We start from the raw sequence: 17,941 nt of genomic DNA on the forward strand, positions 1-17,941 counted from the left end.
AGCAGACAGCCGTGATATGACTTTTCTAATTTTTCATTTATCAAAATAAAATTGTGAACATTTAAAAATAACGTAATAAAAACATGTATGTATATGTATATATTCTGATTTACATTACAAGTGAAGCTGCCTATAAAGTAAAACAAGCTTTCAGTGCTTTAAAGCTTTCTTCATCACACAAGAGCAAAACAGACTCGTTGTCAATGCACAGCACAAACTATTGTGCAGACTATGAGTGCCGGCTGTGGACAAGGTTTCTCGGCCAGTGAGCGCTGTACCAAGCTGGTTAAAGAAGAGAATAGTTATTTTGTCCCCTAAAGATCTTTTTCACACCAGAATATAAAAATACTATTTGTATAACATTAACAAATACTGAAAATAAAAACTTGAATAGAAATATAAACATACCTATGGCATATGAATATATGACATTCAAATGTTATATAATCAAATTGCATCAAAGCTAAGTCACTATCAATTGTAAAAAAATACTATTTTATGAACAACGAAGAAGGAAAAACATTGCCAATTCAATAATTGCATGCCATCAATTTTAAATTACATCCAGATTTAAGATATGTTAAATCTAAATGCAAAAGAATGTGAGTTGATAAAATACAGTACATCTCAGAGTAACACGACAAGTAGTAAACATGTATATTTTGGATGTGCCAAGCAAAATAGAGTGTGACTATGAGAAAATATGGGTAAAAATTTTAGTATGACTAATAATTACAAATTTCAAATATTACTCAGTGTTTCTAGTTCCAAGAAAGTGAAAAGGACTTTCTAGTTGTTGTAGCCTTCTTTTGCAATAGGAACCTTTAAGTAGCTAAAAAAATACCTAAACATTAAATTTTTCATTTTCTAAGGTAGACTTTGTGTCAAACAGTAGTACAGGGCTCAAAATAATCTCAATAATTCTTATAAGTTTTACATATCTCCTAAAAGTAAACCTAAAAGTGTATTTCTTAATGTGTTTCATGAGCTCCTTCAAGAGGCCTTCTCTGTCTGGTGATTTGGATTTCTTCTGCAACACTGCTAATTTAAGCTCTCTTAACAAACTGCCAAAATCAATGTAGATTAAATTATTTTCCAAAATAAAAACCATCACAAGCTTTTCATAATCACCTCTACCCAACCTCTACCCAATACATAGGAATTCTCACCATCCACTGAAATTAGTTCAGCATTTTAGAAACAGACATACTAGGTTATTCCAATCCACTTCCCTAAAGGAAAAATAAAAGGCCAAAAAGCAGGAAAGAGTGTTGATATCGTGTAGTATTGGAGTCAGAATACTTGAGTTTGAATCTTGGCCCCACTGTTCATTAATCTGATCACAACCAAGTTTACTTATTCATTCAAACATTTATGAAGCATCTACTACAGTACAAAAAGATAGCCATCCTTTAAGGACCACTTTTTCTAGGGAGGAAGAAAGGGGAAAAAGTAAACTACTAAGTTTAACAAAAGAGGCTATGATATTATAAAAAGGAGAGTGAAATAGAATGCAGGAAGTAGTTACCACATCATCATAATATTAATATTTAACACTATGGAAGTGAAGTTACTAGGTATTTCCAACACTTGCTTTATTTGACCCTGATCTACAACTTCTTCCCCTTAGTCTAATCATGCAAAGGAGGGCCTTAAGGTAACTTGAATGACTGTTCTTCACCTCCTCAAACAAAAAGAAACAAAATTCACATCAATACGAGTTACTGTTCGAGAGAACTAAAAACATACACAAAATCTCAACTTGATTAAACTTCTTTTTTGGCAAGTTTTCAAAGTTCACTAATCCCTTTATTCTTAAGAGTTTATTACTGAGCTATCTTAAGGACTATGCTAATATAAAAACAATTTTTGGATACCAAAAATTTCAAATCCAAATTTAAAGAAAATTTCAACATACCAAAATATGGAGAGATCTGATGTTTCCACCAACATTTCCACCAAGGAATCTACCATTTTTGTATGAAAAATTATTGTATTCATCATCTTTCCCAGTTCTCTATGATCTGCAAGGCCAAGTGAAGCTTTAGAGACACTAGTATATGCCTGTAGAAGTATAACAAAAAACAAAAATAGTTTAGGTAGAGATCCATGACTTTAAACTCGCCATTCTATAGGAAAAAAAAAGACCATTATTTAAAAATATTTAAATTGTATATTGTAACACTATCAGTAACATCTTTTAATTGTCTGTAGTGACCCTAACTTGAAATTCCTATCAATAATTTCTTTAATAAACTAAAATACTAATGTCCATAAAACAGAATCTAATATATGGATCATTCATCTTGAACCCCAAAGGAACTAAAGTTAAAATATCAAAAGTATAAAACAATTGTCATGTTAACCCTACCAAAAGTAATTTTCAACCTAATTCAGGACAGAAACACATAGAAAATAATCAGAAAAAAAGTAAGTATTGTACATGTGGACTCAGTGAGGGTTTAAATTATATGTAATCGATAAATGTAGGATAATAATTTGATGAATTCTAGAAAAGTACTGAAGATTGTAAAAATTAGTGTAGGCTGGCCAAAAAGGTGACAGACTTTAGCCAAACCCATCAAGACAGGTTGTAATGAAAAAAATTTCACAATTGGAATACCAAATCGCAAAGAGCAGAATCATGCCCATGGATAGTAAACATTTCAGAAAGGCATAGAGTAAGAACAGGAGGGGTGCCTACAGAATAAATATTGTTTGCTATGGCTAGAATTTCAGTGCAAAGAAGAGAACGAGAGGAATGAAAAGAGATTCAAGGCCAGGCGCGGTGGCTCACGCCTGTAATCCTAGCTCTTGGGAGGCCGAGGCGGGCAGATTGCTCAAGGTCAGGAGTTCAAAACCAGCCTGAGCAAGAGCAAGACCCCGTCTCTACTATAAATAGAAAGAAATTAATTGGCCAACTGATATATATATATATAAAATTAGCCGGGCATGGTGGCGCATGCCTGTAGTCCCAGCTACTCGGGAGGCTGAGGCAGAAGGATCGCTCGAGCCCAGGAGTTTGAGGTTGCTGTGAGCTAGGCTGACGCCCCGGCACTCACTCTAGCCTGGACAACAAAGCGAGACTCTGTCTCAAAAAAAAAAAAAAAAAAAAAAAAAAAAAAAAAAGAGATTCAAGCAGACCATGTACAACTTTGTATAGAATTTAAACTTTTTGGTAAACCACTGAGGGTTCTGTGGCATGGCCAGTTCTTATGTTAGAAAGATTGTTCTGTATAGAGCAATGGCCAGGGAGGCTTGGCTGGGAAGGAAACAGGAGGCAGAAATCTGTTAGGGAGCAGTGGCAGCAATAGGTTAGATAGGATTATGATGGTCTGGTCTAGAGTGTGGGTGGTTTAAAATAGTTTAATCTGGGAAATGACTAGATGTGGTGAGCAACAGAAATTATGCATGATGGTCGAGGTTCTGACTGTTGGGTGACACTTCTTCATGGATCTCATGCTCCCACACCTCTTGCTGGGTATGCCAAGAAGGCAAGGCCTAGACCATTCATTCCCTAGACGACTTCTTAGCGTTATGTTTATGGCTAACAAATTTGAGGGATTAAGTAATGTCTCCCTTGGAACAAAGAGCAAATATGCTTACTGCTGATGATAAAACAAAGAGTTACTCAAGCTCAGTGTTCTTTACCTGCAACACAAACACACGGCATACACAGAACTCATCTGGGCCCCTCTCTACCACCCCTGCAGGACTCAGGGACACAGGGAAAATGATGCATATATATTGATGCTCATGCTGCTTTCTATGCAATGAATACTTAAGTCTTTTGTCTCTAACTCAGTAGCCCCATGTCTTCAGCCAATATCTATGAAAACAGTAAGAGACTAAATTATTGCCTTTTAAGTGGGATAAAAATCAAAGCTCAAACCCTACAACATTAAGGGGCCATTAGGTAGATAATGTTACCATTTACTAAGACACCAGAGAGAAAGCAGAGTTTTGTATTGTGTTGTTTCTGTTTGCCAGGAAAGAGAAAAAATGAAGAATAATGATGGTAATATTCTGATGGCAAAATATACTTTGGACTGGACATTTATCAAAACTAAGGCTAATGAGTTTTACATACCATTAATCAACTTTAGAGTATAAAGAGAAATAGTAGTGGCTATGAATTTAATAAAGACTTCCATTAACTGACCTTCATTTAAAAAAAATCAGAATTTATGCTTCTCATTAGCTCACAGAACATTTTCCAGGACAAGCCATATGTTAGGACACAAAATAAGTCTCAACAAATTTAAAAAATTGACATCACATCAAGTACCCTATCTGATCAAAATGGAATAAAATTAGATATCAATAACAAGAAAAACTTAGGAAACTACACAAATATATGAAAATTAAATGCCGTGCTCCTGAATGACTAATGGGTTAATGAAGAAATTAAGAAGGAAATTTAAAAATTTTGTGAAACGAAAATAGAAATACAACATACCAAAACCTATGAGATACAGCAAAAGCAAAGCTAAGAGAGAAGTTTATAGCAACAAGCACCTACATCAAAAAAATAGAAAGATTTCAAATAAAAAACCTAGGGCCCAGTATGGAGGCTCATGCCTGTAATCCTAGCACTTTGGGAGGCCAAGGCAAGAAGATTGCTTGAGGCCAGGAGTTCGAGACCAGCCTGAGAAAGAGTAAGACCCTGTTTCTACAAAAAACCAGAAAAATCAGCAGAATGTAGTGGTATAAACCTGTTGTCTCAGCTACTTGGGAGGCTGAGGCAGGAGGATTGCTTGAGCCCAGTGAGCTATGATGATGCCACTGTACTCTAGTTGGGGCAAAAGAGCAAGATTCTGTCTCAGAAACAAACAAACAAGCAAAATCTAACATATTAAATAATAATAAAAGCTAAGTTATCCTTACCTGTAACCTAAACCAATCTAATCTCATTCCTCTGAAATCAAATACTTCCCCATCTTCAACTGTAATGGGAAAAAAAAATATTATAAAGTGAATTAATATTTTTATAAATCTATAATCATATTTTAAAATTTAAAAACTAAGACAAATCCATTTCTGGGTATATATCTAAAAGAATTAAAATGAAAGTCTGGAAGAGATATTTGTATATCCATGTTTACAGCAGTATTATTCACAATAGCCAAAGGTGGAAGCAACTTAAATGTCCATTGACAGATGCATGGATAAACAAAATGTCATATATAAATACAATGGAATATTATTCTGCCTTTAAGAGGAAGGAAATTCTGACACATGCTACTATGGCTGAAACAATTAGCCAGTCACAAACAGACAAAACTCACAGAAACATAAAGTAGAATGGTGGTTGCCAGGGGCTCGGAGGAGAGGGGAATAGGGTGGTGGTGTTCAGTGGCTAGAGTTTCAGTTTTGCCAGATGAAGACGTTTTGGAGATTCATTGTACAATACCGGTTGTACAATAATGTGAATATACTTACTACTAAACTATATACTCAAAAATGATTAAGTTGGTCAAGTTTATGCATACTATTTAAGAGCTAAGACAGTGAAATAATTCTCGTATCTCTCAGTTATGCTAAGAGAAGTGTAGACTTCTCTCCTAAGCTCTCTGATTCTCAGTGTGCTTACACCTCAATCTGAAGGAGTTAGAACTTGAGGCATCCTATGGATAGAAACTCTGGCACGCTGAAGTTCTACAAAATAACTCCATATTAACCAACTATCATCAGGCAAGATTATAGTGGCTTCATTATTTAAACGTGGTAGCTATAAAGATTGATTGTGAAAGTAAAACTCAATGGAAATCAACCTGGGGGGAGGGGCGGATGGTGGGATGGCCCAAAACCTACCTAATGGGTACAATGAACAATATCTAGGTGACTCTTATAACCATGACTTACTTGGGTATTATAAATAGGATTCATGTAACCAAAGTACCAAACAATTAGTACCTGTAATACTTTGAAATAACCTCCCCCAAAACACTGAACTAAAATAAACATCTATATATTTTATTGCTCAAAAATTTTCAAAGTTTCTGATACTTTTTATTAAAAGACTATAAAACTAAAACATCATATCAATATATTGGAATGGATTGTTCAAATAATGGAAAAGTGATCTACTGTATGACATCAATTTTTAAAATTGACAGCCCTGAGCTCAAATTCCTATTCTTAATAGCTGTTAGAGCTTGGCAAATTATCTTTCATAATTAAGAGGATAACTCTCAAATCCTGAGTTTCTAAATCTCTCAAATAAAAATAACAACAGTGTTGAAAACAGTGATATGGGCCAGGTGCAGTGGCTCACAGCTATAATCCTAGCACTTTGGGAGGCCAAGGCAGGAGGATCACTTGAGGATAGGAGTGCAAGACCAACAGCCTGAGTAACATAGCAAAACTATCTCTCTTAAAAAAAAAAAAAAAAAAAAAAATTAGCCAGGCATGGTGGCGCCAGCCTGCAGTCCTAGCTACTCAGGAGGCTAGGGAAAAAGGATCCCTTGAGCCCAAGAGTTCCAGGCTGCAGCTATGATGTGGCTGCTGTACTCTAGCCTAGGTGACAGAGTGAGACCCTGTCTCTAAAAAAGCAAACAAACAAAATCAGGTAGACTAAATGGGATAATATAAATAAAGGCCTGGCACTAACTAAACATTTTACAAATGGTATGGACTATTGTTATAGGTATGCTTAGGCCAAATACATCCTTTGTTAAAATATGCAGTTCTCTTTCTTGTTCCGTTTATTTTGTTACAAAATGTCTCCTTTTTTCCCCCGCTAAATATTAAGAAATATCAAACTATAATCTTATGATTTTTGTAAACAGCACCACAAACCCACTTTGGAAACTTTTGCTTCAAAGAGAACAAAGTTCAGGTAAAAGACAGTATGTCCAAAAATGAGATGTGACTCCATAAATATTAACCGTTAAATTCTCTCCTTAATCATGTTTGAAAACCTAATCAGAAGATAATATGCTTTTACTTAAAAGACTTACTACCTTGCTTCACACTTAGGGAAGTCATAGTGTTAACAAAAGAGGACATGATGATTGATTCATCTTCAGGGCAAACAGAAAGATTCTGAAAAAGAACAAAAAGTAATGTTAAAAATATTTAGTTGGGAAACTACTCATAGATCCATCAACTAGTGGATGGATAAACAAACAGGTACATCCATATTGTGGAATACAGTAACAAAGGAATGAAATTTTAATATACACCATAATATGAATGAATCTTAAAAACATTATGCTAAGTGAAAGAATTAAAAAATAAAAGATTATACAGTATATAATTCCATTTATATGAGAAAAATTTTTGAAGGCAAAACTATAGTGACAAAACATCAGATCAGTTGCATCAGGGGTCTATGAAAGAACCCACAATAAAGGTATACAAGCAAACTTTTAAAGATGTTAGAAATGTTCTTCATCTTGAATGCAGTGGTGGTTACGTGAATGTATTTTTAAGGCTGCCAAAATTTAAAATATACCCTCAAAATAGGTGATTTTTGTTGTATGTAAATCATGCCTCAAAAATATTTGGACCAAAAAACCTCCCTTTCAAACTAGCTTTTAAAAATGAATATTTAATAAACTGCATCTAAAACAAATGCTAAAAAGTAAATTTTTTAAAAAGTGGATACTTAGCTCACAAACAGCATAAATAAAATACATTTTCAAAATACTGAGATCTATAGAATGATATGACTATCACTGAACTGCATACTTCAAAATGGTTGCTATGGTAAATTTTGTTATATGTATTTTACCACAATAAAAAAATTAACACCAACTACAATGAACTATATAACTGGTTTATAATCTTAGTTCTAAATTTATATCCTAGCCAATGGTTAAAAACATTGTTAATGTACTTTGCAACAGAAGAGAGTAGTAAAATGTTCAGGGTTTGGAATTAAGACTTGAGTTTGAATACTGGCTTCACTTATGAACTGTGAGATACTAGCAAGTTACATAATATCTTTTTTCCTCAACAAGTAATAATAACTATACCTACCCTCACAGAATTGTTGTACAGATTTAATAAAATATATGTAGTATCAATAAATCTGGCAATTATTATCACTATTATTGCTACTGCTACCAGTACTATTACTATAATCCCAGAAGAAATGCTAATAATTAATTTTCTCAGTGTTAAACTCCACTGTATATAAAAATAGACTTCAAGTGACTTAAAAATTTTAATACTATATCAAAAATCTGTAAAATTAATTAATAAATGTCCAAATAGCCATAACATGTTTTAAAAATTACATAGAACCAGGAGTTCTGGTTTACTTTTTAAATTGTATGCTAGTATGAATAAGTAATAAACAGTAACAACAGCCTCTGTTTATCTGGTAAGTAATAACTATTCAAATAAAACTAGAGCAAAGGCCGGGCGCGGTGGCTCACGCCTGTAATCCTAGCTCTCTGGGAGGCCGAGGCGGGCGGATTGCTCAAGGTCAGGAGTTCGAAACCAGCCTGAGCAAGAGCGAGACCCCGTCTCTACTATAAATAGAAAGAAATTAATTGGCCAACTAAAAATATATATACAAAAAATTAGCCGGGCATGGTGGCGAATGCCTGTAGTCCCAGCTACTCGGGAGGCTGAGGCAGCAGGATTGCTTGAGCCCAGGAGTTTGAGGTTGCTGTGAGCTAGGCTGACGCCACGGCACTCACTCTAGCCTGGCCAACAAAGCGAGACTCTGTCTCAAAAAAAAAAAAAAAAAAAAAACTAGAGCAAAGCAATACTCTAGGTTTTCTGTTCCCTTTTTAAATGGCCTTTTCAAAGGAAGCATCCAAGCTCCATCTAGTGGATAAAAAAGAAATACTGTGTAGTTCAGGATAGTAACCTATAACTTACATATAATTCAAGGTAAATAATTACATTTTTATGTTGATTTGAAAAAAAGTAGGATTTCAAAATATGGTTATTTCTCTGGAAAACCAGCAGCCTTAGAGTAGTCTTTATATAAAGAAAATTCTTACTGCTTTTTCCTCATACTAGTTTTAGACATCTGTAATTTTACAAAGGGAAGCAAAACAAAATACTATTTTTCTTACAGTTTATTTGGAATAAAAATTTTAAAAGTTAAATATGAAACAGATCGAATAAATAAATTATGGAAAGCAACAACAACAACAAAAAAGCAAGACAGTAATTCAATAGAGGAAAATCCAAAATGACAATAAAAATTAGGACATTTATATTAGAACATCTAGATGAAGTGTTTATTTACCAGCCATCCTCTAGCATAATGTTCAAAAAGATTTTTATTCTACTTTTCTTCTAATACTTAATTATCAATTATCATCTAATCTTCTAATACTGAATTATCTCTATCATCTCTTCTGTACTCCATACCCACTGTTCAAGTTCAGGCTCTCATCAGCTCTTACCTACACTACTATAGTAATTTTTCTTCTGATCTCTCTACCTCTTCCCTTGATCCCCAGCAATCTACCATCCACGCTGAGCCAGGGTGATGTTTCTAAAGAGCAAATCTGATTTATAACTAACCCTGACTTTCATGAGGCCCTCTATACTGGTTAGTGTATACCTCCCTCTGCAGGATAACATCCCTTTATTATGTTCACTCTGAGCTTTGTACAGTCTTATGCACTACACCAATCACACTAGACTACAATTAATTGTTTACTTCTCCCTAAATAATGATCTCCTTGACAAAATCTGACCATGACCTATTTACACTTGTATCTCTACTTCTTTTTTTTTTTTTTTTTTTTTTTTTTTTTTTTTTTTGAGACAGAGTCTCGCTTTGTTGCCCAGGCTAGAGTGAGTGCCGTGGCGTCAGCCTAGCTCACAGCAACCTCAAACTCCTGGGCTCGAGCGATCCTTCTGCCTCAGCCTCCCGGGTAGCTGGGACTACAGGCATGCGCCACCATGCCCGGCTAATTTTTTCTATATATATTAGTTGGCCAATTAATTTCTTTCTATTTATAGTAGAGACGGGGTCTCGCTCTTGCTCAGGCTGGTTTTGAACTCCTGACCTTGAGCAATCCGCCCGCCTCGGCCTCCCAAGAGCTAGGATTACAGGCGTGAGCCACAGCGCCCGGCCGGTATCTCTACTTCTTGAAACATGATTATATCTTACAAATGTCTGTTGAGCAAACAGATCAATTACGAAAAAGGTGGGAGAGAGAAGGAACAAAAGGGGGAATAATATGACAGTTTTTACCTGCACGAGTTCATTGAGGACAACAGCATCAAAGCCAGAAAGGTACTGCACGTAATACCTCTGCATTACAGGTCCATATTTTCTTACATGTGCTCTAAGCTCTTCCATGTAAAATATTAATTCTGCAATGTGCCTTTTTAAAAAATTCAAGAAAAGTATTTCGAAGAATGAATGTGTTATCAAAGAAAATATTAAATGTCCTCAATATTACTTCTAGAAGTTTTAATCTTAAAATAGGCATTGTTTAATATTTAATGTCAATTACTTATTTCATATGAATAAAGAAATCATGGAAAGCAAAAAAACAACAAAAAAAAGCTAAGACTAAAGATTGATAGCAAAAAATTCAACCTTAAAATAAAATCAGCACATCTTATAAATACATCAAAAAAAAATCTCAAATGAAAGAGGATTAGCAAGAAATAAGATTTTTCTGTATGCTCTTATGTCTCTGCTTCATTTATCTAAATCCAGTTGAGAGACTATGGACTAAAATGAGAAATTTTTATTTAAATGTTTCGTATAGTAAAAAATATTGAAAAATGAACTCCACAGGAAATATTACTGGACATAGCAAGAAAACAAGGAACTTTATCAACTAGCATACTAGACAGAAAATATTAAAAGTCCTAATTTTGAGCTAAAGTTGACTTTACATTACAATTCATGTTATCTAATGACATATTACAAATATTTGTTACGACAAATATGATAAGCTCTAAAAACAAGTTCTTCAAAATAATTTTGCTTCAAATATAAATCCCCAGATTCCATAACCCATAAGTCAGAATACAGATGGTCCAAGACTTACGACGGTTTGACTTACAATTTTTCTATTTTACAATGGTGCGAAAACAATTGTAGAAACTATACTTCAAATGTGAATTTTGATCTTTTCCCAGGCTAGCAACATACAGTAGGATACTCTCTCACAGAAGCAGCAAGCCACAACTTTCAGTCAGCTATGTGAACATGAGGATAAACAACCAATACTTTACAGATGATTCTGCCCAATCGTAGGCTAATAAAAGTGCTCTGAACACATTCACCGTAGGCTAGGCTAAACTCTGATGTTCTGTAGGTAAGTCTGGTTTATTAAATGCATTTTAACTTATGATATTTTCAACTTATGATAGGTTTATCTGGACATAACCCCATTGTAAATCATGGATCACTTGTATACAGAAAATAACTTTTTTAATGTTACTAACTTACTTATCTATAAAATCATCTGCACTCTTCTTTGGCATGTTATCTGCATGACGAAGAAGCCAGATAATTTCATCACGGGCAAAGGATAATGCCATAAAAACAAAAAGTGCCTATCAAAAGAAAATTACATTGTTTACTCTCATTCAAAGGTTAAAGCCAAAATCAATTCATAATCTTTCCTTAAGTGAAAAGTTATTGGCAAGAAATGATAATATCAAATTTAAAAGAGAAGAGACCACCAGGAGAGGACAGAAGAGAATCTGAAAGTATGTATGAAGGAGAGAATGTATACTAGGAAGAAGAAAAATGCAGGGAGGTGTGATGTACCAGTTTTAAGTTAGCAAATTCATTCTCTGTAAATATAAAAATCCTTTTATGTAGTCCCTAACTCAAATTTTAATAAAATTTCATATGGAAGAAATGTTTTTTAAGAATTTTAATATGGTACAATTATTGAAATAAAAACAAAATCAATTACCTTGGGGCCTAGCAAGCCAGGCTGATCAGAGAGAACAGTAGCCAATTCTTTCAGTGCAGACCTTAAAAACTTGCGTCTTTCTCTGTGCATTGAACCACTATAAGGAAAGACACCATTATGCTTTACCTGCTTCTACTAAAATTATGATAGGCAATTAAAGTATTTAGCATTTCTGATTCAACTTCCAAAGTTTTTTTATAGGAAGCAGAATCCCCTATGAAAATCATCTTCTATGTATTTGTCATTAAGTGAGCTTCTAATCTTATGTTTATCCTTGCCTTTCTTGTGTTGCTTTTGTAACCAAGAGTCTCCTCCTATGAAAATCCTACCCAACCTTCAAGACCTATCCTTCAAGAAGCATCTTCCCAATATCCTCCTGTTTATTTCTGAATAATTTCTGTAATTTTAGTATTGTACAGCTTAGCATTTTATAACTGGACTGACATTCTTGGACTGACATTCTTGAAGGCAAGAACTATACTATATTTTTGTTACTTCCACATAGGAATTAATAAACAATAAATATCTGGTTATCCATGTCCTTATTAAGTATATTCCTATTAAATATATAAAACTGATTAAACAAGAGCTATAGTCGATAAAAATAATGGGATGAGGTCTCTTTGGTGTTCCTGTTCAAAAATAGAAAAATAGGAAAAGAAAGAGATAATCATAAATATTCACATACTAGGGATTTTAAAAAACATATTCCAATTAGAAAGAACTTATGCTCACGCATTAACACAGGGACAAAAATAAAATGTTTTAAGTATTCCATCTCCTCAGATTATGCAAAATACACACTACTCCAAGAAAGTTTTAAAATTTAGAAAGGTGTATAAAATTCATGCATATATAGAGATATGAATGATACATCTGCCAAACACCCACGTATAAAGAATACACAGCACCAGTAATTTTGCTGTGACACAGATTAGTCTTAGAAGACTCAATTTAAAATCCATAGTCTGCCTGTATGACTTTAGGCTCCAACTCTATTTCAGCTTCTCATCTATAAAATAATCATGATGACACCTGCTTCCAAAGACGAACACATCTTTCATGATGCCTAATATGTAGTACTTCTATACTATGCAGCTTTAATTTCAATGACAAGCTCTTTTTATTGACAATAATAAAGTCATCTGGTATCATTTCTAAGAAGGAAATGGGAAAATTTTATTTCAACTAATTTACTTCATAGGGTTGCTGTGAGGAATCAGCAGTATTTATTGAGAGAAAATGTCTATAAAGTACTTGTACCTAGCATGTGGAAACAAGTTACAGGAATTACTACTGCTTACTATTTTATAATTATCATATGTAATATATAGAAGAAAGGGAATAAAAATATCTTTCTTACAAAAGATCTTTATAGAAGGCAGCTATGATGTTATATAGCTGCCTACAACAGGGTCTATCCCTTGAAGAAATGATTATCATAAGTATTTCTACAGCTCTAGAAAGGAATTCTAACAACCCCCAAAGTATGTTATTTGCACTAGAGAATAATTTTTGAATAATGTAAGCACATGTATTTCATTCAAGAAAAAAAAAAAAAACTATATACAAGGAATGATATAGCATAGATACAATGGTTTAAATTCCTGATATCTATCCCATAGCCTAAGTTTAATTCTAAAACTTGTGGTTTTATAGTTTCATCTATGGCATGGTGCTTATCTTTCCTCTGCCTTATTTAGAAATACTGAAGGATCAGGTAATTATTATAGATACATTTATTTCATAAGCTCACTGGTGAAAATATTCTACATAGGTATTAATATATCACAAAAAAAAATCTATAAGCTTCCCTATATCTTAAAAGACAAAACAAAACAAATATAACCCACAAAATAAAAGCCAAAAATAAATACACTTTGCCCCAAAATACGCCCCAATAATTATAAATAACCTGTTTATTAAAATTAAATTTCCTGCTCTCTCCTGTCTGTCTACATTTAAATGCACAATAATTAACCAAAAAATATATATATAAAGTCACTATACCTCTTTTATTATACCTTGTTAATGAACAACTACCTCTTAAAACTTAAAAATTAGCCCCTAAAAACTTTATATCTATTTATTCACCTAGATAAATTAAAAGCCCCTTAAAAAAACTTTTAACCCCAACCCACTACCTATATCCCCTATCAACTACATTCCCTAATATACAAATATGTTACTCTAACAACTAATAATTAATATCTATAATTATAAAAACCTATATAAATCTAACCATACTACTGGTGTTCATAAAAATATGCCAGTCTTCTAAATACCCCGCTATAGTATATCTAATCTTTTTATATATATAAAACTATGAACTACACCTTAGTCTCTATATATTCTTTTATTTCTATCTCCTATCAATTTCCTTATCCTCTATAACAATCCCTATCTTAAAGACTTAACTCCATAAAAAAAAAAAATAGCTAATCTCCTCACAACCTGCCTCAAATACTACTCCCCGACACATAACAATTAAAATGCAATATCAAATTATTTAGAATTGTTTCATGAGAAAACTGGAAAAGTTCAAAGGACTTAAATACGCTAATTTCTAATTTAGGATATCTATATATTTACTAATATAAATAACTAAAATTGGGGTGACGTGTGATGTTAACGTACTTTCAAAAGTAAACACTTTTGGAGGGAGTTTGAAAATACATCAAGTTTCATGAAGTAGTAAAAATATCAGCACAACTTACAAAATCAGCACAACTTACTGGTATGAAGAGCGGAATGGCAGTAAGAGATGATACCTAAAAGTCCCTTGTATGATATTCCTTATAGCATTTTATCAATACTTCAAAAATACTTAAAAACTGTCTTCACTAATTCCAAGGTTACTATATATTTAGGCTATATACTTAATATTTCTCATTGATTAAAAGTCTCCCGTCTTCTACTACTACATCTTGCACACTACTAATCTGTACCTACTTCAACAAAATAATGCTTTATTTTGTTGACTCAAGAAGGGAATTCTTGATTAAAAGTACCACAGATAAAATAGAACTACTTACGCATGCGACACAGCTGCCTCCTTGCATTCTCTTATGTCATTAATACGTTTGTTATAGCTATGTGCAAAAACAATTAGAATCATGTTAATCTTAATTTGATAAATAACAGTCAAAATGAATAAGGCAAATACTAAAAGTCAATTAAAAATTGCTTATTATCAACAAAAAAACTGGCCCTCAAACTGGAAATGCATGGCAGTTGTTTAACTACATCCTTGTCTAGCACTTTAGGTCTCCAGTCAAGCCTTCCTAAAAAAGTAAGTCTTACATTATAATAAGTCAAACAATAAAATGAACCTTCACAATGTAGACTTTTATTTTACTAAATCTTACTACTTCCTTCAGCTCCTATGGAGACAATAAAATAATACTTCTGATATAATTGACAGTGATTTTGAAAAATCTAAAGTGCAAACAAAGCTATCACTTCTGACATTTTATGAAGGCTATCTCATAAGCATGAAAAAATTCTGAAAGGACATATATTATACTAGTAATCAACAGTGGTGACTGTTTGGATATAAAGGATTTATGGTGGAGAAAACTAAGGCAGGAAGGCATTTGCCTACTTAGAATTATTTTGAGAGAGAGAATTATATATGAGTAATTTTTGCCTATCATTTTTCAAAAAAATACTTATTTTTCATATTAGAAAAAACTGAATTAGAAAAGAATATCAATACCAATGAGTCTAAAGGTACCACTGAAAAAAACAAACGCTAATAAATAATTTTATAAATAACACATACAAAAACTCAAAATTCCTAATATGTTAAAGAAAAAATATCTTCCTAACAATGTGGCTAAAAACACACCAAAATGAACTACAATTTCTGTATTTAAGTGCTCTAAGTGTTCTCTGAGCAAATCTCCAAAATATACGAATTCTGTAATCATCGGCCTCTATAATTAATAAGTTTTTTATATTTATGTTTTGACTATAGTTTACATTTTAAGTTGGATGAAATTGTAATCTAATCAAAATTAAAATTTCTCATTTTTAAATACAGAGATTCTTTAACAAATCTATCATTAAAAAGCCATATTGGTTTCATAGTGTTATTAAGTTACTTGCACCATACATAAGTTCGCTCAGTATACACAGACCACCTGGTTTTAAATGTTTACATCTATTTAAATATGATTCCACAAAGAGGTGGTCAGTATGCTAAGACAATACAAGTTTTATGATTTTCAATATGAATGAATTACAATATGACAAAGCCCTTATCACATAGAATATTTCAGGTTTTTCTGCTATCTAAAGTAAGAGCTGAAAAATACATAGGGCATTGTTCTTCATATTATGACTGATAGATCACCGACATGAGAATATCAGAATCACCTATGGTGACAGAAGTCAGAACAGTGGTCACTTGAGAAAGGAGTAGTGTTGTTTAGGGGTGGCAGTATTGACCAGAAAGACGCATAAGGGAATTTTCCACGGATGATGGAAATGTTATACATCTTGATGTAAGTGGTGGTTACACAGGATTATTCATATACAAAGTCAATGAGCTATACCTAAAATTTATGCATTTTTCTGTTTGTAAATTTTATCTCGATAAAGTACTAATAGAGAAAAGGGCAGATTCCTTTAAACTCTCTAAGATACAGACAAAAGAGGCTGGGGTGATGCCCAGGAATCTGGATTTTAATTTGCACCCCAGGGTAATTCTTATGCACATTAAAATTTTAGATATATTAGCTTAAACTGTTAGTGCCAGACACATCTTTAATAAATAATAGAAGCTTTATTTTATCTCAATTTCATAAGGACATTATTGAATTGGATATGAAATAAATATAAGCAAATTTCATTTTTAGCTGAACCTAGAGAGCCCCTATTTAACATAAATAGGGAGTATCCTAGTACACTTTAGATGCTCCTAATTTCAAATGATTTTATAATTGTTACTAAGTCTGAGCTCAATGCGGCTTTTATATACTGGCTACAGGATCTCAAGTGGAAAGAAATGAAGTCATTAAAAATTTCAAAGAAACAACTTTCAGAAGAATTATTTACTTTTACATCAAATAATTGAAAATAAATCACTTAAAATACTTTCCATTATAAGGAAACATGACTTCCTATGTGCAGCAGAATGACTTCTATAATTGTTATAATTAATCTAATGAAGTATTTTTGATTGCTTCATATACTTTACAAATGCACTGTATTCTAAAATAGCACCTCTAAAAATTTCAAATCCAAAATGTATATGTACTTTCAATCATATTTATGCCTAAAACCGTATATGAGGATGTACATTCCTCTTCCTAGAATACAAATTTTAAAAGGACATGAAATATAGATATTTTTTTTAATCTGTGAAGTTACTTGTCAAAATATGATTCCTACCTGTCAGGATGATTGTTAGAAAAAACTTGCTTTGACCAGAATAAGATGATAGAGGTTGATCTTTCTGCATGATGTAACTACTTTTCCCGCAAAAGTTCAGTAAAAACAAACCACTCAACACCCTTCTCCAAAAAAGACAAAATAAATATAAATGCCATACCCTCGTATGTTTACAAATAAGTCTTCTGCGGCTTTGTGAATATGGAAAACTTCATCTCGAAAGAGTGAGAGGCAAGAGCTACTTTGAAGAGCTAGCTTCCAAAGGTTCAGTGCTGTAGCGTCAGTATTTAGGATCCCATGGCACAAAATAAAGCCAACTTTAAATAAAAAGAAAAGTAAATACAAATGTAAAGTATTCCAAAATTTTGTTACAGCATAGCTTTTTAAAAATACAGAAATATAACCACAATCACTAAATTGGTGCTTTTATACATGTATATACAACATGCTAATGGTATTTTTCTTTTCCTTTTTTTTGATAGGGTCTCATTCTGTCACACAGGCTCCATGGAGTACAGTGGCAAGATGATAGCTCACTGCAACCTCTAACTCCCAGGCTCAAGCAATTCTCCTAGAGGAGCAATCTAAATAGCTAGGACTACAAGCATGCACCATTATACCACACTATTTTTCTGTTTTTTCTTTAGAGACAGGGTCTTACTATGGTAGCCCAGGCTGGT

At 33.0% G+C, this 17,941-nt stretch overlaps 1 protein-coding gene across 4 annotated transcripts in view; it reads right to left on the reverse strand.

The window, feature by feature from the left end:
* Window positions 1–17,941, reverse strand: part of NCKAP1 (NCK associated protein 1) — a 105,108-nt gene that overhangs the window by 37,392 nt on the left and 49,775 nt on the right. For all 4 annotated transcript variants that reach the window (XM_020288306.2, XM_020288307.2, XM_012785785.2 and 1 more), the window contains 8 exons: window positions 17,422–17,578; window positions 14,900–14,956; window positions 11,865–11,961; window positions 11,390–11,496; window positions 10,175–10,307; window positions 6,966–7,047; window positions 4,888–4,946; window positions 1,919–2,064 (listed from right to left, as the gene is read on the reverse strand). In XM_020288306.2, coding sequence (XP_020143895.1) covers window positions 1,919–2,064; window positions 4,888–4,946; window positions 6,966–7,047; window positions 10,175–10,307; window positions 11,390–11,496; window positions 11,865–11,961; window positions 14,900–14,956; window positions 17,422–17,578 — 838 coding nt within the window. The remainder of the gene's footprint in view (window positions 1–1,918; window positions 2,065–4,887; window positions 4,947–6,965; window positions 7,048–10,174; window positions 10,308–11,389; window positions 11,497–11,864; window positions 11,962–14,899; window positions 14,957–17,421; window positions 17,579–17,941) is intronic.

This window comes from Microcebus murinus, chromosome 8, assembly GCF_040939455.1.
Source record: "Microcebus murinus isolate Inina chromosome 8, M.murinus_Inina_mat1.0, whole genome shotgun sequence".
NCBI lineage: Eukaryota > Metazoa > Chordata > Mammalia > Primates > Cheirogaleidae > Microcebus > Microcebus murinus.